Raw genomic sequence first — 22,535 nt, 5'->3', positions numbered from 1 at the left:
TGCCACTGTGCCATACAGTATGTCACCTAGCTTTAGCACTGACTTTTAAGCCCTTTTTTGCATTCACTGGAATGATCTCAGCAGAGAGCAGGAGGGAAGAACTTGAGCATACTTTATGCTACTGGGAATATAATTCTTTTGTGGCAAAGACATACTTTATTATGGTGCTTTCTATAATATAATAGTAATATATACAACACAGATACTTAATGAACCCTCTTCCGACTGACTCACTGACGTCTTCTTTACTTAGTAGTTTGATAGTGATATATCAAAATGCTTCAAATTATGGAAAATAGACAGTGCATACTGCTATAAATCTTTGATTTCAATTAATCAGCTGTGCTAATTTTCCAAGAGTTTTTTTCGCTTTTGCTTCTGGAATTAATCCAGATCAACAGTAGCTGTTACCTAAACGGCTCTGCAGGATAATTTATAGGCACTTAAGTGTACCTAAGAAAAGTTCAGCTGACATGCTGCAGATGAATAAAGTAAAAGTAATAATTTCAGTCTATTCTGGAGTGTTCAAATTCAAGTTATACAGTAATGTGACACTAAATTCCCGGTCAGGGCTGGTTCTAGACTTTTTGCGGCCTGAGGCAAACTTGTGAGGATGCACCCCCCACCTGATTTGATCGCACAGCACCCAAACATTTTTGCCCTCAGTATAGGTAGGTAGGTAACCAGGTATAAGTATCCCCTGTATATGGTAGCCAGTAGTTGCCACCAGTATAGGTAGCCAGTATAGTTGCCCCCAGTATAGGTAGCCAGTATAGTTGCCCCCAGTATAAGTAGCTAGTATAGCTGCCCCCAGTAAAGGTAGCTTGTATAGTTGCTCCCGGTATAGGTAGTATAGTTGCCCTAGTATAGGTAGCTAGTATAGTTGCCTGCAGTATAGGGAGTATAGTTGCCCCAGTATAGGTAGTATAGTTGCCCCCAGCATAGGTAGTATAGTTGCTCCCAATATAGGTAGCTTGGAAGGAGGGGCAGTGGGCACAGTAGTGGGGAGGGGGGCTCCTTCCACGCTCTCCCCCCTCCAGATATGAAATCAGCGGCAGGAGCAGCTGACGGGGAATGACTCACCACTTTCTCATTCCAGATGTCCGAGTACTGCACTCCACAGGTCTTCTCCGCTTTCAATGCCGCTCACTGTGCTTCCATTAATCAGGAAGCACAGTGAGTAGCATTGAAGGCAGAGACCTGTGGAATGTAAAATGGCATCTGGAACATGGAAGTCAGATGAGTCATTCCCTGTCCGCTGCGCCTGCTGCTAAATATCTGGAGCGCAAGAAGTGGTCGCGAGTGAGAGGGGGACAGGTCCCCCCTCCCTGCTACTGTGCCTGCTGCCCCTCCTTCTTGTGCTGCAAATCTCCCTCCTGCTTGTGTCGGGGATGGGATACCCCCTTCCGTGCAAGGCCTGGGGCAATCATACCGCCCTGATATATGACGTCGCCTGAGGAAGCTGCATCACTTAGCGTAATGAGTGGCCCACTTCTGTCCATGGTACAGTCATTCTGAATTAGAGAGAGAGAGGACTAAACAAAGTGTACAGATCCTAATTCTAACGCCATTTGAGCAGCTGAGTTGGAAATTTGACTGAATGAGACAACTTCATAGTTGCTTCTGGAAGATTACTATTTAGTGTTGCTTTACATATGATTGCTTTGTTTCAAAAGAAAGAAGCTGGGATAGACTAAGGGCCTTTTTCCACTACCCTGCGTTTTGCGATTTGATTCTGATCACAAATCGCAAGGTACTTTAAACTAATGGAAACTGCAGTAGCAATTTTCATTAGTGCGATCCGATTGTGATGCGATTTTGGTCAAAGCGCAATCGTCGTCCTGCCGCATTTTGTATGCAATTGAGCTGTACTATAATGAGTATAGTAGCTTAATCGCAATCGCATGGTGGAAATTGAAACGCGATTGCGTTCGGAATTGCGATCGCAATCACAATCGCATTTCATAGTGGAAAAGAGCCCTAAAGGCTGTTGATTTAGTGGCACACAGTAACTATGTAGAAATCAGAGATTGTTCATCTTTACCTTTACTGTGTCCCTCAAATGGAAATAAACAAAACTGATACACTAGCTTAGGCCTTGAGATCAATGAGCACTAGACAGGCCAGAACTAAATGGAAGACATCCAGACCTCACATCTACTTTCAGAAAATGCCTGGATTTAATCAGACAGCTAACTTAGATTTAGGTAAAATTCGCTTTTACAAGAATGACTTCCATGAAAGTAAACATAGCCAATTTATTTTAGCCACTTTAGTACAAAATGTCCATTTCGGCACAGCTGCATCTCTCCCCAAATAAGAGGCTTGTGCTCTAAGATCAATGTTATCCTTAGGTAAGAATGAATTTCCTGTTCATACTTCTGAACCTGTGTCTGCTAACTAGAACAAATTGAAAGTGAGAAAGGCAAAGAACCTGCCCAATTGTTTTTGCATTTATTTGTGAATATTAGGCAAATAATAAAAGTGGAGAGTCTTTTATACTCTTGACTGGTTAAGCTTTGTGGATGAAGCTCCTACGTCCAAAAATGCATGCTGGACATAGGAGCTACGTCCATGAAAAAACCTGTTGGCACAGCCGATTGCGCGTTTACGCACGGGGCACTCGTCAAGCTCGTTAGCCCGGAGATCAATGAATGGGAACACAGTTCCCATCCATTGATCTAAGTCCCCGTTGTAATGATCGGCGGCTTTAATGAGCTGTGATCATTCAGAGAAAAAAAAGTTACACCTCCTCTCTTCACTTCCTTTAAAGAGACTCGGTAACAAAATTTTCAGCCTTATTTCTTCTATCCTATAAGTTCCTATACCTGTTCTAATGTGGTCTGTCTTACTTCAGCCTTTCCTAGTTGCACAGTCGCTGCAATATCTCAGGCAAGAATGTGCTGCTCTGCTTGTTATAGGGAGCAGCTATACACACCCTCTCCATGCCCCCTGCAGGCTCTGTATGAGTCACAGACTGAGCTTCTCTGAGCCTATCACAAGCTGGTTAGCAGCCATGTCTTTTGTTTGTAAACACTGGCAATTACAAGCCAGGATTGCAGCAGGGAGTGGCAGAAACAGCACAGAGGGGCCCAGGAGAACATAATGAATAGAATGGTATGCTTTTTATTGCAAGAATTATAGAGTACAGATTATCTTTAAGCGTAGCTTACAGGATGCTAAAAAATAAAAAAAAATTACTGAGGACATCTTATGGCCAAATAGTAAAATTACAATTACATACATGTATTAAAAAAAAAAAAAGAACCACCATAAAATTTAAAATAATTTCCTACCTCCTACACTCTCGCTTAGTGCCCCCCAAAAAATGTTAGCATAATAAAAAAAATGACAATAAAAAATACATAAATAGTCACCTTAGGGACTGTACTTTTTTAATATGTATTTCAAGAGGGTATATTGCTGTTATTTTAAAAAATTATGGGCTTGTAAATAGTAATTGATGCAAAACTGAAAAAATGCACCTTTATTTCCAAATAAAATATTGGCACCATACATTGTGATAGGGACATAATTTAAATGGTGTAATGACCGGGACAAATGGGGAAATAAAATACCTGGGTTTTAATCATGGTAGCATGTATTACTTTAAAACTATAATGACCAAAAACTGAGAAATTATGGATTTTTCCTTTTTTTTCTTAATACTGTATTCCCATTAAAATGCATTTAGGAAAAAAAAATTCTTAGCAAAATGTACCATTCAAAGAAAGCCTAATTGGTGGCAGAAAACACAAGATATAGATCATTTTATTGGGATAATTAGTGGTATTATTGGCGAATGAATGGGAGGAGCGCTGAAATGATGCATAAGGTGAAAAAACACTGAAGGCTGAAGTGGTTAACCATTAGACCATAGACCATCTTAGAAAGTAGACCGTTAACATGAAAAATCGTCCCAATCAATAGCTTCCTTTACAGTGAAAGTGCATATTCACCTTTCCAACTTATCTTCAAAAGACAGTCTGAGTCTTAGACTGCATTACTGATATTATTTTGCTTAAATTCTTCTGCAGTTGAGGATGTTTTCTGTCTTGTATATTCTTTTGTTCTATCAATGTATTGTTTTATTTTATTTTAATTCTAAAATGAACACTTGACTGTCAAATGTCCAGGACAGAGCATTTATAATGTATTGTCAAGGAATATGGACAACTGGCGAAGTAGGTAGGCTGCACCTACCATTACCTCTAAAAAATAGCAGCGGGGAGATTTTACTTGGAAAACAATTCAAAATTATTCAGCACTAGTCCTACTGATTATTTTTGTAAAGTTAATTGGCTTTTAAACACAATTAAATGTGCGATACCTCTTTTCTGTTTGGAACCAAGGTCAACCAGTTCATTAAATCCCAAAGACATAAAAATAGGTTAATTGGCTTCCCCCGAGAAAGTTGCCTTATACTATGATGGGCATACACACTAGGGTAGGAATTAGATTAAGGGACAGTTAGTGACAAGACTGCATAGTCTGAAAAGCACTGCATAAGATATCAGAGCTATATAGATACAAAATAAATATAAAATAGGGTTAATGCCTCCCTACAGGTTAAGGAATTGGTGCATAAATACTCTGATACTATATTTAATATAAGATGAGCTGACTTGCTTTCATTTCGAAGTGAACTGGAATATACTAAGTATACTGGAATATACTAACATTTTAAGGTAGATTCTCCTATAATCTTGGTTTAAACATTACATGTATTACATGTGGACAGCAAACGGAGCAGTGCTTTTCAGCGCTGCTAGATTTGGGTGCAGCCTGCGCCACCATAGACTTCAATAGGAATCACTCCTATTGAAGCGCTCAGTGAGTAACGTCAGCTCCGTCAGAAGACGGAGCCGAGGTTGCTTAAAAACATAATAATTCGGCCTCCAGCAATCGCTGGAAGCCGAATTTATTCATTCTCCCACTATCCATGGCGGCCTGGAGGGGGAATAGTAATTAAATCGGCCCGGACTTGTGCAGAAGCAGGATCAGCCATATACCGCTGTATCCTGCGCCCAAGTCTACCTGTGCCGATTTCAAATGTACTCACAGCAAATGTGGCAATAATATAAACCTACACTTACTTCTAATGACCACAGTAGAACAACTAATAGTAAGACATCAGTGTTCAAAAAAAATCAGATGTAGAATGAACGATCACCCCACCAGCCATTTAGATCAACCCTGTTCAACTGTTGGTCTGTCATTGACAAACCATCAGTAGAAATTGTGGGAGGGTGATTTAGTTATATGACATTGACAGACTTTTCACACATGAGCTAACATTTGACAATAACAACAGGCAAAGGCAATGATCAAAAACTTTAAACTTGCTAGATTCCTCAGGCCAATCACAAACTATAAGTATGCCCATTTGTTTGCTTTAATTTGATCTAATAGTCACATAGAAGCAGTCGAACAATAGGTCATATTTTATGATATTGTTATATTTCAGTCTAATAAGCATGCAAACCATCACACCTTCTAATGTTATATACTAATGTTTTTCTCAGAAAAGGGTAGAGAAGAAAGGGAAGAGAAAGAGAGGTGTGAAAAAGAAAGCTATAATGAGACGGATTCCAAGTTAGACTTTGTAGAAATTGGGCACTCTTTGAAAAATATGTTTTGAACTCTCTAAAAACACTGCCTTGGGAACTTGGGAGCTTAATACGCTTTGGTATGCTGCTGCCATTGTTGAGAAAAGGTATAAATTGAATCAAAAATTCGGTGCTGCATAAAACGGTAGTGTCATTTTTTAATAAATATTCAAAAACTAAAAAGCTTGTATAGCATTTATGTGCCATATGTTGTTTTGTGTTTCATTAAAGTTTAGATTTCCTATAAGGGTAACGGTGCATGCAAAAACATTTTTATGAAATATGTCTAAATTAATAACACTCACAAGCATGAAGCAGTTGTAAATCCTGGAATGGAAGATTAATTGTGGAACTGGATTTTATTTAGAAACTTCAGTTATGCAGACAGCAACCAACAGTCCAAAGGTTACCTCACCAGTTCACAGTATTAAACCCTAGGTTGTGATCTGCCACATTGTTTGCAACCCTAGAGGGTACTCCAACTGATGTCAAGATATACCCATTGTTTTTGCATACAGTAGGCTGAGAAATTCTGACCTAACCTGTTTTTCTAAACTGTCTGGATTTTTTTTTCAATAACTAGAAAGAAAGCTTAGGTTTTGTACTCGTGCTAGATGGTTCCCAGCAGAGGTAGCTGGTTGGGGTCACCTCTTCCTAGAATCTAGTGTGTGTACAGCAGCCTCAGTGCATCACCAATAGATCTGGAGTGCCAGACCATCTTGGCCCAGTGTAGGCTGAGAGCATTGTTTTCCTTTTTACCTTTCCCGTCAGCCCTCCTACTCCTTCCATAGCAACAGAACTTGTTGCTAGCCTATAGGCTGGTGGTGACGTGCCTGCACAGCACTCAACCACTGTCACCTGAGAGATGTAGTCCAGATCCCTATGGACGACAGTCCTTGTACATGTACATAATGCCTTACAAACTGTTGGGTTGATATACACTGGAAAACAATAGAGACAAAACAAAACTTTACACACAATGCATTCAGTTTTTATACAAAGTTTATGTGCTCTATTGAATACTAATATTCTGACTTGCCAGGTAATCTTGTTTAACAACTACAGTACAAATCTTAAAAATAATATGTAAAGCAATATCTACAATTATATTTATACATAGACCTTTATATTTGAAAAATAATTATTTCCTGACACATCTTACTAAGGACGAGTGACTTAGTCATTTTTACGTGTTTCTGGAGATGTATGGCAGATGGTACAGTTGATGAATGTTACTGGGATCAATACTTCCAGCTCCTGACTGATATTCTTGTTTTGATAAAAGCAAATGTAGCTTCAGCACAGCACATAAATGATTCATTTCCATTTATGGCACTAGTTGTGGTATGCTTATTAAAGTTACATTGCTGAATGTCTGGGCTTTATTAGTAATCATTAAAGTGAATGTATGAAACTAAATATATGTCAGATAAAATGCATGAATGAACTGAGGGAGGAATCCCTGTGAACGTAAGTGCATATTTATAAGGTAATTTACTAAAGTGAGGAATTGCACATTACAAATCTTGCCTTAGTGCTGTCAGAATCACCTAAGCAATAGGTGAGTAGTAGCAGAGAGGCAAAACTGTAAACTATTACTAAACTTTTAGAGCTGTGGGTGGCTGCTACTGCCTCTGTGCACAGCTCCATTGAATTGACACACCACAAAAAAGTCCAAAACGCTCCTCTGCTAGATACTCATTGGTGCAGGATCCAGTTTGCCAGGCAGGCCAGTACACTGAAAAAGGAGAAGATCCGAAGTCTCTGCTTTATTTGAAGCAGACAGACACAAAATGCATCCACAGGATCAAGTGACGCTTGTTGGGCTTACAATATGTGTATCTCCAAAAACACTGATGTCAAAACAATGGCAAACAGTGGTAGACCCTGCTAAACTGACCTGTAATAAGTAAAGAAAGGAAAGGGGGGCAGAGAGGGGGAGGAAAGGAGACAAAAAGGGGGTAGGGAAAAGAAGGACAGAAAGACAGCGGGAGGGAGGGGAGAGATACAAAAGAAAAAGGGAGATGGAGGGCAAGTGGGGATGGAGGGAATGATGGAAACCCTGTATATCGGCTTCATCCTTTGCCCATTTTTCCTCGCACCTCTATTTCATCCAAGCATGTTAACACCCCCTGCTGCTGCCCGCATGCAGTTTCTGATCAGGAGAATTTAGAATGAAGTTCTAAATTTGAGGAACCTGAACATGTCAACATTACTTTCTAGTAAGACTAACTTTTATTCTAGAGGAAACCCACAAAGACACCTTAATTCCAATACAGTAGCATGTGGCTTTACACCAAACAATTATGCATTTAGCCGGCAGGTGCCAGGGACAGAGAGTGTCAGGGGGCCATTTACGTGCAACATGCTTCCATAAGACTGGGGTGCAATATGAGAAAGGAATTAGGAAAGCCTGCCCAATGTAAATTGTAAATTATGCTTGCCCAACCTTACAGACAAGGGGCTCATCCTCACCTCATGCTAGGAGAGGGTGGGTAACAACCTCCATGTAGTTGGAGGCAGGCCCTGGGGTCAGGGCTTATTATGAAACTAGTAGACCTAAGCCCGTTTAAAAACAGGCTCTAGGTCTGTGTTTCTCGGCGTGAGCCCTTTTTTTAAAATATGTAGCCTTCAATGTTCCTAAGTACCCTTCTTTCTTCTCCTGTATGCTTCAGGTAGGAATGCTGTTGTCAACTACAGTATATAATTCTATCTTCTTGTGTCATTTTCATCTGTACATTTATGTCTTCTTCTTTGATCTTCTGTTCTTCTAGACTTTTTTTTCTGCTAGTGTTCTGCCTTCCAATCTTCCAATATCTCATCTGGAGCTGCCTTGCACAAGCCAGTCCTACCACTACCTGCTTCTAAAATTATCAGAGTTCTGTCATGTCAGTGAACATTTGGATTTGCCTTGGCACTTCCTATTAACTCATACTGTGACAATAGGAAATCTGTGAAAATATTTAAGTAAACTTTCCAACCGGAAATGTAATATTTACATTTGCTACTGAGCATTCCAAATGGTCCCTATAATTGTCTGACATTAGCTGACCAAAGTATACAACTTTTATCTGGGTCATATCAGAGTGTAACAAGAGTTTAGTAAAATAGAGCTTGTGCTATTGAAGTTGCATTTAAAGAGAAAGAAGGACAGCCTGGATGTATTATTGTTTTTTAAGTTTTTAATGCAGATGTCTGCACAGTTGCCCCAACTATGTGCAGGTACATTTGACTTATGTGTGGGTTGTAATAAAAATTCAGTCCAGTATTCTCCTCTGTTCTCTAACATTAGAAAATCAGCCCAAAAGGTTATACTAGTGATGTCTAGTTCCCAAAGCACGGTGCTTAGGGGTAATATTCGATTCTTCCCTCTCATTTATTCCTCACATAAACTCCCTAACCAACTCCTGTCATCTCCAACCCAAAAACATAGCACGTATCCGACCTTTTCTCTCTCAGGACACAACCAAAATGTTAGTACATGCTCTTATTATATCTCGTCCGGACTACTACAATATATTGCTTGGTGGACTTCCAACTAACCAACTAGCACCCCTCCAATCTGTACTGAATGCTGCTGCTCATCTCATTCATCTATTTTCTCGCTCTTTCTCTGCTGCTCCTCTCTGTCAAGCTCTTCACTAGCTACCAATTAACCAGAGGATCCAGTTCAAACTCTTAACCCTAAACTACAAAGCTCTCCACAATCTCTCTCCTCTGTACATCTCCTCACTAGTTTCCAGATACCAACCCAACAGCAATCTCAGATCTGCACACAAGCTTATTTTATCCTCTGTTACAATTACTCCCTTACATTCAAGTGTACAAGACTTCTCATGTGCCTCACCCCTCCTCTGTAATGCCCTTCCACAGCACATCCGCCACTCTCCCACCTTTGACATCTTTAAATGCGCCCTCAAATCCCACCTTTTCTGACAAGCATATGCTCTATCTTAGGCCATACACCCTTCAACCTCGCATCTAGTTTTACTTCTTACTAAATATCCTAATCACGCACTGCCTGTATATATACTGTGTGCTTCCCCCACCTCTGGTTTCCATCCCATTCCTTTAGATTTTAAGCTCGCAAAGGCAGGGTTCTCACCCCTTTGTCTCTTGGAATGTTATTCATTTAATAGCTTGTACTCTGTTATACATTACAGTCATCATGTTAAATCTGTTATTGTAATCACCAGTTCTGTATTTTGTACCAGTGTCCATATTGTATATCATTGTCATCATCTTTCTATGTACAGTGATATACAAGGCTGGCAGACAGCCACTAACATCTATGCTTTTTCTTACTTACTATAGTCTGATTTATGGGGACAATAAAGACACTGAATATAGAACTGTTGTTCCAAATTACCTTATTTTGGGAATATGAAGATCATATTAGAAAGAGATCCAGACTTTTTCTGAAGGAAAAAGTTCAATAGTGCAACAGTTCTTTACGCCATAAAGCAGTTTGTATACGATTCACAACTTGATAAATAACAGTAATCTCAGGCATTCCCTGTATTCATTATGATTGTTGGTATAAAGAGCACTGTTTTGGTGACCGAATAAAAAACTGTCATCAAAGCACCAACTATGCCTCAAAACTTTACAAGGAACCATTTCATTCATTCTCTCAACAATTCTGTCATTTTAAGTACAGGAAATTAATATGTAACACCCTTAAACAAAATAGAAAAAATTACAAATGTTACAAAGTCTCCAACCCCCACCCCTGGCAGTACCTGACTAACAGCAAGCTGCATAGTGCGGTAATGCAGCTCAGAAGGGGACCTTGGCACACTGCACGCTACCACCACCCCAACAAGCTGACCTGGGCAACTACGCTCACCCGCCTGTTGTGCGCCTGCAGAGTGCATGGACAGCACACGGCACGGGTCATACACTGCCGGAAAGCTTGAAGAATTAAAGCGAGACCATCAAGCCCGATTCCTGGCTAGTGGGACATACGCCTGCATGCTGGTTGCTCCTAAACAGGTTCACCAGCCATGACATAAGGTGAGACCTTTCCAGAAGCGGTTTGCCCACATGGAAAAATCAATCTCTGTGAGTGTGCTCTTTTCTTCTTGTCCTTTCCAGAATGCTTTCCAGTAACTGTTTTTAAATGTTTAGCTTTCTAGTAAGAGGAAAAGTTGAGATATACCACATAGCATTGATGTTTCTTCAGCAAAGCTATCTAGATTAATGTTGCAATTTAAGGCATGTGCAAAAATCACTCTGCATACCGACATTCTGAATATTTGCATTAGTATCCTGGCTAAAACAGTGTGGTGAGTTAATTTTTAAAACACAGCTTCTTCCAGTGCTGTTCTCTCTATATAAGCAGAACTCATAAAATATAAAATCTGTCTCCATATTAATTCAATCTGATCTGTGGTGTCACATGACAGATTTGCTTTAGTCCACAGCATGTAAACTTATAGGCACCATCATTAATATTTACACATTTAACATATACAAGCATAACACCAGTTTGGTCTCTAGAAAGAACGATCTTACTTTTATAAACTTACAGAGAATTTAAGGTTTTTGAAATTGTAAGCAGTGTTTTTCTATTCCTCAATCTGGCCCATGCTAAAGTCAATCCTCTACTGCAGTGTGCAAAACTGTAAATTTTACTGACTGCCTGACCTTCTTTTATATCTAGTTCATGTCATCACTATTTAAGTAATGGCTGCCCCTATTATCTATTCTCTAGCACATCCCCTCAACCCAAACATTTAAAGAACTAATGGTTTTCTTTCAAGAAGCAAACTTGAATAATTTTTGTGGATGCATCCAGCACATGTATCACGGTAACTGATGATGGGAACAATAGAATTTCATTACATATGATTAGCAGAACTGTTGTATTGCTGTCAGAGTGACTGCTCATAGATTAGAAAATTATCCTTAAAAAAATCCTAACTGCTTTAAAATCAGTTTTTGTATAGTCTGCTTAAATCAAGAATAAGAATAATGCTATGCCATTAAATGAGGTACAAGTAAAAGCATAGAAGGATGCAAGATTGCATCTTCTATCTTGGTTTTTCGAAATTTAGCATAATTACAGTCAAGATGATCTGAAAATATTCTCTGCATATAATATCGTATAGACAATTGTACAGAAACATCAATAGTTCCAAATAGTTATGTCTGTATAATGCCTTTGTATTTAGGTTTATACTTTGAATTAAGTGTTTTTGCTAGCATAGCATTAATTGCAATATATAATAACTAAGCATTACTAAGTATAACTAATTATTTGATAAATACCAAAATATTTATCGTTATACAAGTACATCCTGATTTGCTGAAAGAAGGTATTATTAGCCTTGTCAGTTTTCGCAACAATAGGGAGTAATGATTCTCCAAAAAATATATATATTTCTAAACCTGATTTTGTATATTCAGTGAACACAAGCAGGGCTGAAAAAAAAATGATTCCCATGGCACTCTACAACAATTTCCCAATGTATCTTGTGACTTCTGGCTATACTCCACCTTTATAGTGATCTCTTCCTGGAAGTCTCTGTGAATGTGTATTCACTTTAATAATTGTGATTTAAAATAATTTAAATGTGTACCTATTGTTCTAAAAAAAAATGTGATTTGGAGAGATGGGAACTTTCTGCCTTGCTAACTGCCCAAGTCAAAAAAAGAAAGGGTCCACTTTTTAAAATAAATTGGGAAATTTCTTTAAACTTTAATAGACAGTGCTGCCCACTGTCATGCCCCTGGCAAATTGTGACTTAAATTTACTTTTATTCAACCAGCAAGTAATTTTTTGATGGGAAATGACATAGGTGTCTCCCAAAAGACAATAAGACGATGTACAAGAGGCATTACTGTATAGTGGGAAAAAAAAAAACTTTTCTCAGCTTTTATGTACATTTGAGCAAAAAGTATCCAGTCCAAAATTATTCATACCCTTCACAAACTGTCACAGTCGGTGGGAAAATCCAAAATTCTATACTATTACAAATAGTCCAAGCTGTTCTAAAGCATCCTAATTACTCTGATTGGGAATTGGGAACAGCTGTTTTAATCAACTTGACAGGTGAAAAACAGCAGCTCTCTGCAGTTGGTTTGTGGACAGTCATGGCTAAGAAAAAGGAGCTCAGTGAGGACCTGTGTCTGCACATTGTGGTGGCTTACAAGTCAGGAAAGAGCTACAGGGCTATTTCTACATGTTTTCAAGTTCCAGTGGCTACAGTTCCGCACTGTGGAAAATCTCAGAGGACATGGTCAAAAGTGACACCTGTGCTGGCCAGGAGGAAAGTGAGAGAGGTGAAAAAGATCCAAGGATCACCACCTAGGCCATCCTGGTGAATCTGGGTTCTGCTGGTGGCAATGTCTCAAGGCAGACAATCCAACAGACACTGCAAACTGCTGGGTTCCACATATGCAGACCAGGGAGGACACCACTTCTCCAGATAAGGCACACAAAAGCTTGCTTGGCCTTTTCAAATGCTCATCTGGACAAAGAAGAAGACTTCTGGTCTTCTGTGTTATGGCAGATGAAAAAAAATTGAATTGTTTGGTCACAATGATGTTTTCTTTATTTGGCGTAAAAAAAAAAAAAAGTTGAAGCCTTCAACCCAAAGAACACCATCCCCACTGTCAAACATGGAGGTGGGAACCTAAAAATTTGGGGGCGTTTTTCAGCCAATGGACCAGGGAACCTAATCGCAGTAAACGGCACCATGAAAAAAGAGCAATACATGAGGATTCTTAACGACAACATCAGGAAGTCTGCAGAGAAACTTGGCCTTGGGCACCAGTGGACATTTCAGCATGACAATGACCCACAACACAGCAAAAGTGGTGAAGAAATAGTTAGCAGACAACAACATTAACATTTTGGAGTGGCCCAGCCAGAGTCCTGACTTGAATCCAATTGAGAATCTGTGGAGGGGATCTAAAGATCAGGGTGATGGCAAGAAGGCCCTCCAACCTAAAAGACATGAAGCTCACTGCTAAAGATGACTCGGCAAAAATACCTGTGGCGACATGCAAATAGCTGGTCTGCAATTATAGGAAGTGCTTGATTATTGTAATAGCCAATAAAGGCTTTTCTATTGATTATTAAGAAGGGTATGAATAGTTTTGACTGGACACTTTTTGCTCAAATGTAAATAAAAGCTGAGAAATGTTTTTTTTCCACAATAATGCTTCGTGTACATAGTCTTATTATCTTTTGGGAGACGCCTATGTCATTTCCCGTCAAAAAATGACTTGCTGTTTAAATAAAAGTAACTTTAAGCCAAAATTTGCCAGGGGTATGAATAATTATGGGCAGCACTGTATCTGGTTTCTATCTATATCCTGGAAATATACAGATAAATTAACTATCTTCACCCTGAAATAGGCCCTAGATTACAATGGGTATATGGCTGTGATAGAGATTACATTGCGAGCCCCACTGAGGAAGTACAACATTCTGTACAATTCAATGGTGTTATGTTGCTACGATTTTAATGCCATGACTCAAATATAATCTTCATGATATATAATGTCAAACACATTTAACACCAGTTTCATTATAATCAAGCTGTTTTTTTATACCAATTAAAATGTGGCATTTAGGAAATAATATCATCTAATGAATCAACTTAAAGGGGAACTGAAGTGAGAAGAATATGCAGGCTGCCGTATTTACAGTGGTGTGAAAAACTATTTGCCCCCATCCTGATTTCTTTTGCATGTTTGTCACAAAATGTTTCTGCTCATCAAAAACCGTTAACTATTAGTCAAAGATAACATAATTGAACACAAAATGCAGTTTTAAATGATGGTTTTTATTATTTAGTGAGGAAAAAAACCTCAAAACCTACATGGCCCTGTGTGAAAAATTTTCGATTGCCCCCCCTTGTTAAAAAAATAACTTAACTGTGGTTTATCACACCTGAGTTCAATTTCTGTAGTCACCCCCAGGCCTGATTACTGCCACACCTGTTTCAATCAAGAAATCACTTAAATAGGAGCTATCTGACACAGAGAAGTAGACCAAAAGCACCTCAAAAGCTAGACATCATGCCAAGATCCAAAGAAATTCAGGAACAAATGAGAACAAAAGTACTGTAACTGAGATCTATCAGTCTGGTAAAGGTTATAAAGCCATTTCTAAAGCTTTGGGACTCCAGCGAACCACAGTGAGAGCCATTATCCACAAATGGCAAAAACATGGAACAGTGATGAACCTTCCCAGGAGTGGCTGGCCGACCAAAATTACCCCAAGAGCGCATAGAAAACTCATCCGAGAGGCCACAAAAGGCCCCAGGACAACATCTAAAGAACTGCAGGCCTCACTTGCCTCAATTAAGGTCAGTGTTCACAACTCTACCATAAGAAAGAGACTGGGCGAAAACGGCCTGCATGGCAGATATCCAAGGCGCAAACCACTTTTAAGCAAAAAGAACATTAAGGCTCGTCTCAATTTTGCTAAAAAAAAATCTCAATGATTGCCAAGACTTGTGGGAAAATACCTTGTGGACCGCCGAGACAAAAGTTGAACTTTTTGGAAGGTGCGTGTCCTGTTAAATCTGTTGTAGAAGTAACACAGCATTTCAGCAAAAGAACATCATACCAACAGTAAAATATGGTGGTGGTAGTGTGATGGTCTGGGGTTGTTTTGCTGCTTCAGGACCTGGAAAGCTTGCTGTGATAGATGGAAACATGAATTATACTGTCTACCAAAAAATCCTGAAGGAGAATGTCCGGCCATCTGTTCGTCAACTCAAGCTGAAGCGATCTTGGGTGCTGCAGCAGGACAATGACCCAAAAGACACCAGCAAATCCACCTCTGAATGGCTGAAGAAAAACAAAATGAAGACTTTGGAGTGGCCTAGTCAAAGCCCTGACCTGAATCCTATTGAGATGTTGTGGCATGACCTTAAAAAGGCAGTTCATGCTAGAAAACCCTCAAATAAAGCTGAATTACAACACTTCTGCAAAGATGAGTGGGCCAAAATTCCTCCAGAGCGCTGTAAAAGACTTGTTGCAAGTTATCGCAAAAGCTTGATTGCAGTTATTGCTGCTAAGGGTGGCCCAACCAGTTATTAGGTTCAGGGGGCAATTTCTTTTTCACACAGGGCCATGTAGGTTTTGAGGTTTTTTTCTCACTAAATAATAAAAACCATCATTTAAAAATGCATTTTGTGTTCAATTATGTTATCTTTAACTAATGGTTAACGGTTTTTGATGAGCAGAAACATTTAAGTGTGACAAACATGCAAAAGAATAAGAAATCAGGAAGGGGGCAAATAGTTTTTCACACCACTGTATTTCCTTTTAAACAATACCAGTTGCCTAGCTGCCCTGCTGATCTGTTTGGCTGCTGACGTGTCTGAATCACACCAGAAACAAGCATGCAGCTAATCTTGTCAGATCTGACAATAATATCAGAAACGCCAGATCTGCTGCATGCTTGTTCAGGGGCTGTAGCTAAAAGTATTAGAGGCAGGGGATCAGCAAGACAGTCAGGCAACATGCATTGTTAAAAAGGAAATAAATATGTCAGCCTCCATATTCCTCTTGTTTCATTTGCCCTTTAAGTTAGATTCATTATAGTGCAATGTTTATTAGAAAATTCGAAAAATATATTTTATGAAGTAGTATTAAATGTTTGTTTTATGTCTATAAGGAATAATAATTATATTTTGCTTATAAGTAAAGTGAATACAGTTTTGGCTTTCTCCAAAATAGGTAGATAGTAAACTGTTTTATTGTTAGGAACAAACACTGATCTATCTTTCATTTAAAAATTCAACTTTATTTAATAACATACAGTTAGGTTACAAATATAATGTACATTATGTTAACTGTTTAAATCTATGCTCATCCTAACACTAACAGCATATTATTTTGTAAATATTACAGTCATGGCCAAAATCGTTGACCCCCCAGATTTTTTCCCCAGAAAATCAAGTATTTCTCACAGAAAAGTATTGCAGTAACACATGTTTGGCGATACACATGTTTATTCCCTTTGTTTGTATTGGAACAAAAAGGGTTGAAAAAAAAGCAAATTGGACATAACGTCTCACAAAACTCCAAAAATGGCTGGACAAAATTTATTGACACCCTTTCAAAATTGTGCATAGATAAGATTGTTTCAAGCAGGTGATGCTCCTTTAAAATCCCCTGGGACAAGTAACAGGTGTGGGCAATTTAAAAATCCCACCTGAAAGCAGATAAAAAAGGAGAACATTTTACTTAGTCTTTGCATTGTGTGCCTGTGTGTGCCACACTAAGCATGGACAACAGAAAAAGGAGAAGAGAACTTGAGAACCAAAATTGTGGAAAAATATCAACAATCTCAAGGTTACAAGTCTATATCCAGAGATCTAGATTTGCCTTTGTCCACAGTGAGCAACATTATCAAGAAATTTGTAACCCATGGCACTGTAGATAATCTCCCTGGTGGACAGAAGAGAAACATTGATGAAAGGTTGCAACGCAAGATAGTCTGAATGGTGTATAAGCAGTCCCAAACAAGTTCCAAAGAAATTCAAGCTGTTCTGCAGACTCAGGGAGCATCAGTGTCAGCGCAAACTATCCATCAACATTTAAATGAAATGAAACACTATGGCAGGAGACCCAGGAGGACCCCAATGCTGACACAGAGACATAAAAAAGCAAGACTACAGTTTGCCAAAATGTACTTCAGTAAACCCTTCTCGGAAAATATCTTGTGCACAGATGAGACCAAGATAGAGCTTTTTAGTAAAGCACATCATTCTACTGTTTACTGAAAATAAGGCCTACAAAGTAAAGGACGCACTACCTACAGTGGAATATGGTGGAGATTCAATGATGTTTTGGAGTTGTCTTGCTGCCTCTGGCACTGGGTGCCTTGAATGTGTGCAAGGCATCATGAAATCTGAGAATTACCAAAGGGTTTTAAGTCGCACTGTAGAGCCCAATGCCAAAAACATGTGTTTGAGTCCGAGATCTTGGGTCTTCCAGCAGGACAATGACCCCAAACATATGTCAAAAAGCACCCAAAAGATGGCAACAAAGCGCTGAAGAGTTCTGAAATGGCCAGCAATGAGTTCAGATCTAAATCCCATTGAACACCTGTGGAGAGATCTTAGCTTGTTGATGTTTATAGGAAATGACTGATTTCCAGTTATTTTTTCCAAAGAGTGAGCAACCAAATATTAAGTTAAAGGTGTCAATAATTTTGTCCAGCAAATTTTCGGTGTTTTGTGGGACAATACATCCAATTTACTTTTTTTTCCTCCTTTTTTTTCTTTTGTTCCAATACACACAAAGGGAATAAACATGTGTATAGCAAAACATGTGTTACTGCAATACTTTCCTGTAAGAAGTACTTGATTTTCTGGAAAAAATTCTGGCGTGCCAACAATTTCAGCTATAACCGTATATTTCAAGTTTGATAATGTACTGTGAAAAACACAATTGTTAGGAAACAAGATTTAGAAAATACTACTGCTAGGAATATTTTCTACCTTATTCTAAATGTGCATTCAAACTGTCAAAAAAGACCACAGGAAGGAAAAAAAACAAAACATAATTTAAAAAAAAATCATATTAAAATATGACTTTTTTTTTAAAGAAAAATATTTGTAAAGAAAAAAAAATCTGAAAATATTTTTACACGATCAGCGAGAAACAAAAAGGGCTTCTCATGGGTTTCTTTACCTTCAAAGTCAGTTACTGAATGGCAGTTACTCAGTCCAACTGCCAGAATAGTGTGCAAGTAGACTGGCCGTCTGACATCTTTCTAGAGATTCTTGCCAGGAATTTCATTTCTTTTTAAACTTTTTTTTTAAGGAAGAATGTTGCATAGCTGAGCAGGAATTGTATACATAGGTATAAAAAACAAAAAGCCCTCCAGACATCTGAGGAGCCAGATGCCAGGGACTACCTGTAAAACAATAGAGGTTTCGAAACCTTTAAGGTCCCCCATGAGGAGTACAACTAGTCCTGTCAGTAAGAGGTATGAACCATCAGATTAAAAACAATTGAGAACATTTGTTCAGCCATAAATCACAATCGCCAGCGTTTTGTGATTTTGTGTGTAATTTCATCTAGCTTACCTGCGCGTTGCAATTTTTTACAAAGCGCTTTCCTAAGCGCTTTTGCAAAGCGATTCAGTTTTTTCATGAAAAATTGGGGAAATTACAATAGAAAGCGCTTTGCGATTCCTTCCACTGAAGCAAATTGCCCCAAAAATGTTAAAGGCAGCACTTTGGTTAGTGGATCGGAATTGAACTGCTCATATGTGAAGGAATTGAACTGCTCATATGTGAAGGAATTGAACTGCTCATATGTGAAGGAATTGAACTGCTCATATGTGAAGGAATTGAACTGCTCATATGTGAAGGAATTGAACTGCTCATATGTGAAGGAATTGAACCGCTCATATGTGAACACTCTCACAGGGAATCATTGCACAAGCGCTTTTAGGGCAATTTCAAAAATTTTAAAAAAGCCAAAAGCGCTCTTAGTGTGAGCAAGCCCTTACTGTAAGTGACAACTACATAGAAATACATTTATTTACAGTGTATTTTTCTGTAGAGCAAATGTACACCTTCTATGTATGTAGGTGAATCTATTTTAAAAACTGTAATGAAAGGAGCACCCAAAGGAGGTTATTGTAAAGAGAGCATGCCTAGCTCCTGCTTTTGGGAAAGAGCACTGAAGAAACAGCGGTCTGTCACTGCTACCTTTTTTTATTTATGCAATAAACAGCTTTAATTACTTTACAGCGGTGCCAACCCATTTGATATTGTTGTATATCTATTTTAAAGTTTACAATTTCCATCATAGTGCCCCTTTATGAATATTATGTAAGTAATAGAAAACACTAACAGCAAAATATGTCCCTGGTACTCTCAATACATTTGTAAAAAGTAAATTGTATTGATATACTGCGCTCTTTTTGGCGATAAAAAGAGCTGTGTATGGCTATTCTTCTGAGAGAGTGTATGGGGGAATACAATGAGGTGCATATGTTCACACTGAAGGAAAATTAGATAAGGCCTTCAGTGCAGGACTGGGGCTGTTGAAACTAGGGGCTGTGCGTTATTAGATGGCCAACAACAGTAAAAGCAGCTGATGGTGTGACTAGAGATAAGCCAGTAAGTGTATGTGGGAGCTCTCGGCTCCCAAAGACTTTCAAAGCCTCCTCCAGCAGTAAATTCTAACGGGGGAGCCAGCGCTGCAAGGAGGGCACTGTGAGAGGATCGGGAAGGCTTTATAGGACCCAGAGCCTTTCCTCTCCTGAGGTAAGTGTCTGGTTCATTTTTTTTAAAATTCCCAGTAGCTTTAACCAGTCAAGAAACAGTGAGACAGCTTGGGACAGGCTTTTACTGCAGGACAGTTCAAAGGGTCGTCATTTATGTTTTGTTTATAGCTTAAAAGACAAAGTGTGGTTTTAAAACTGAAAATGTCACAGAATGATGCAATGTGTAGTTATATAACTGAAAATATAAATATGAGGCTGTTTTCCTTGTTACTAATGTTCTATTCATTATTCGTACTAGACATACAATTCATTATATCATATGTGTGTGTGTGTTTTTTTTTTTGCTCCAGGTTTGCTTTAAAGGGAACCTTAATAAATAAAAAAAACAAACAAAAAAAAAAACAAGCAAACTTGATTTTACTAACAGAACCTTGCAGTTTCTCTGGTCCCTAGCTATCCTTCTGATTTGCACCATTCTGCCGCTGCCAGTAAAGTCCCTCACTGAGCCAGTTAGAACTACTGCTCCTGTATGGCCCTGGTTGTGTGTCTCCTCCTGGATCGCGCTTTTGTGGTTGCGAGCATTATGCCCTTGCACAGTTTATAAAGCTGGAAACTGCACAGGTGCAGAATGCTCCCGGCCACAGAAACACGATCAAGGAAGCACTCGGCCAGGGCTGTACATGCACAGTAGGCCTCAACTGGCTCAGTCAGGGATTTTACATGTGCTGACAGCAGCACAACAGTGCTCATTGGGAAGACAGCAAGGTACCAGATAGATTGTGGGGGCTGGAAGAAGTCTCACGTAAGTAAAAAATCAAGTTTTTTTTCCACTTAAGGTTCCCCTTAACAGATTTCTTTTTGATAAATTAAAAAACTTATTTTGTAGTAAAAAAATAAAATAAAAAAGCAAGTCCTTCGAGGACAACTGAATACATTATAAACACTAGCAAGCTCATAGTCAGTTAATTCATCCTAAATATGCTCTATGCAAGCCAGTCAAGTTTCTCCACACCAAACTCACTCATTAATGTTTTTATGGAACTTGCTTTGTGCACTGGCATGCAGTCACATTAAAACAAGAAGGGGCCATTTTGGAATTTTTCCCCCAAGGTTTTAACATGAAATTGTCCAAAATGTCTTGTTATCCTGAAACGTTCAGAGTTCCTTTCACTGAAACTAAGGGGCTGGACCCAGACTCATTGATGAGATTGCCAAATAAGAAAGTATGATGTATGATTTGAACCACCAAAAAACATCTGCTAAAGTGACATTGAAGCGAACCCTCCCCCCCCCCAAAAAAAACGTATGAGGTAATGAATTGTATGTGTAGTACAGGATAAGAGATAGAACATTAGTAGCAAAGAAATTAGTCTCATATTTTTATTTTTAGTTATATAGCATTTTTATAGCATTGCATCATATTGTCATATTTGCAGTTTGCTCTTATAATTTAAAATAAAGAGTGTGGTGTGCAGAGCTAATGACCCTTTGAACCTCTCTTCTCACTGAACCTTATCTGAAGCTGTCACTATTTCTTTGATGTACAGTGCTCCAGAAATCAGCGACCGAATTCGTTGTGGAGCTCAGGGAAGCTCTTTTGCATGGATACCAATTGAAGTTTCTTAACCCTTCCTGTACTGCAAACAATATTTGACTTGTTTCTTTGCTATTCATGTTCTATTTCTTAGCTTTAGTACACATACAATTCATTATTTCATACGTTTATTTTCACTTCAGATTCCCTTTTAAGAGTCCAGTGGCGGTATTCTTTACACCACTGCATCCACAAAGTCCTGTGACCTGTGATGTCACTTTCTCAAAGGAGTTTATCATTTGAGTTTACATTTGTACTGGATGGTATAGGACACTTTATAACCTCACATCACTCTTCCAGCTGTGTGCTCTGCATGCACAACAGCACGTTCTGTAACCCTCACCAAATGTTTTTGGCTGCATGGCAAAGCTGTAATGTGTGTGATGTGTCAGGGCAGAGATGTTAACATTAATCTGAAATAAGTCAATAAATGTATGTTAGGCACTGCCTCCACCTTGATGCGCCACCTATGCCACTGGTGCTAAAGTGCCTACCTAATTGTAAATATGGCCCTGTTTTACCCTGCCAACAACTTGTAGTGTACACTCCAAGGCAATAGTAAATTCTGTATGCCCATAGCAAAACACAATACAACTGAAAGTGAAACACACAAGTGACCACAGTACAAATACCAATGAAAACACATCCCTTCCATAATTCTTGACCATGCTAAATTTAAAGCTGAGGACATCAATTTACACAAACATAGCATCATACTTTTTCTCTACAATATTTTGCTCCTATTAAAAAAAATCAGTTGCTTCAGTATATTAACAAATATAGAGTATATTATGAAACGATTAAGTTCTACAAAAGCAGGTGGTATGTAAACTTTGTGTTCCAAAAAAGCACACTTGGTAATAATAGAATAGATGGCAAGGTACATATAGGAAATAACATTAATTTAAGCAATGTATTACAGAGCTCCTATTGGGGGAGTCGGACCCACTTCCAGAACTGCTCTTCTTGGTTTTCTGTGCCAAAGAAGTCCCAAACCGCAGAGTTTCATAAACAGGATCCACTTTGTTACCACATGCTGGAAAATAAACGTTTTCCTGTGGTTAATATGTTTACATGGAAAACTGATCCAACAATTATATACTATGAGGTTTTGGAA

The 22,535-nt window shown here is 38.7% G+C and overlaps 1 protein-coding gene across 1 annotated transcript in view; it reads right to left on the bottom strand.

Moving 5' to 3' along the window:
• The window catches only part of STAC (SH3 and cysteine rich domain), a 341,487-nt gene that overhangs the window by 56,901 nt on the left and 262,051 nt on the right, over positions 1-22,535 (bottom strand). Inside the window, exon 5 of the mRNA XM_068236530.1 lies at positions 22,339-22,454. Coding sequence (XP_068092631.1) covers positions 22,339-22,454 — 116 coding nt within the window. The remainder of the gene's footprint in view (positions 1-22,338; positions 22,455-22,535) is intronic.

The sequence above is a fragment of the Hyperolius riggenbachi genome, chromosome 5 (assembly GCF_040937935.1).
Source record: "Hyperolius riggenbachi isolate aHypRig1 chromosome 5, aHypRig1.pri, whole genome shotgun sequence".
NCBI classification, from domain to species: domain Eukaryota; kingdom Metazoa; phylum Chordata; class Amphibia; order Anura; family Hyperoliidae; genus Hyperolius; species Hyperolius riggenbachi.
Note: the sequence above shows the minus strand (reverse complement) of the source record. Positions and strands in the feature narration are given on the sequence as shown.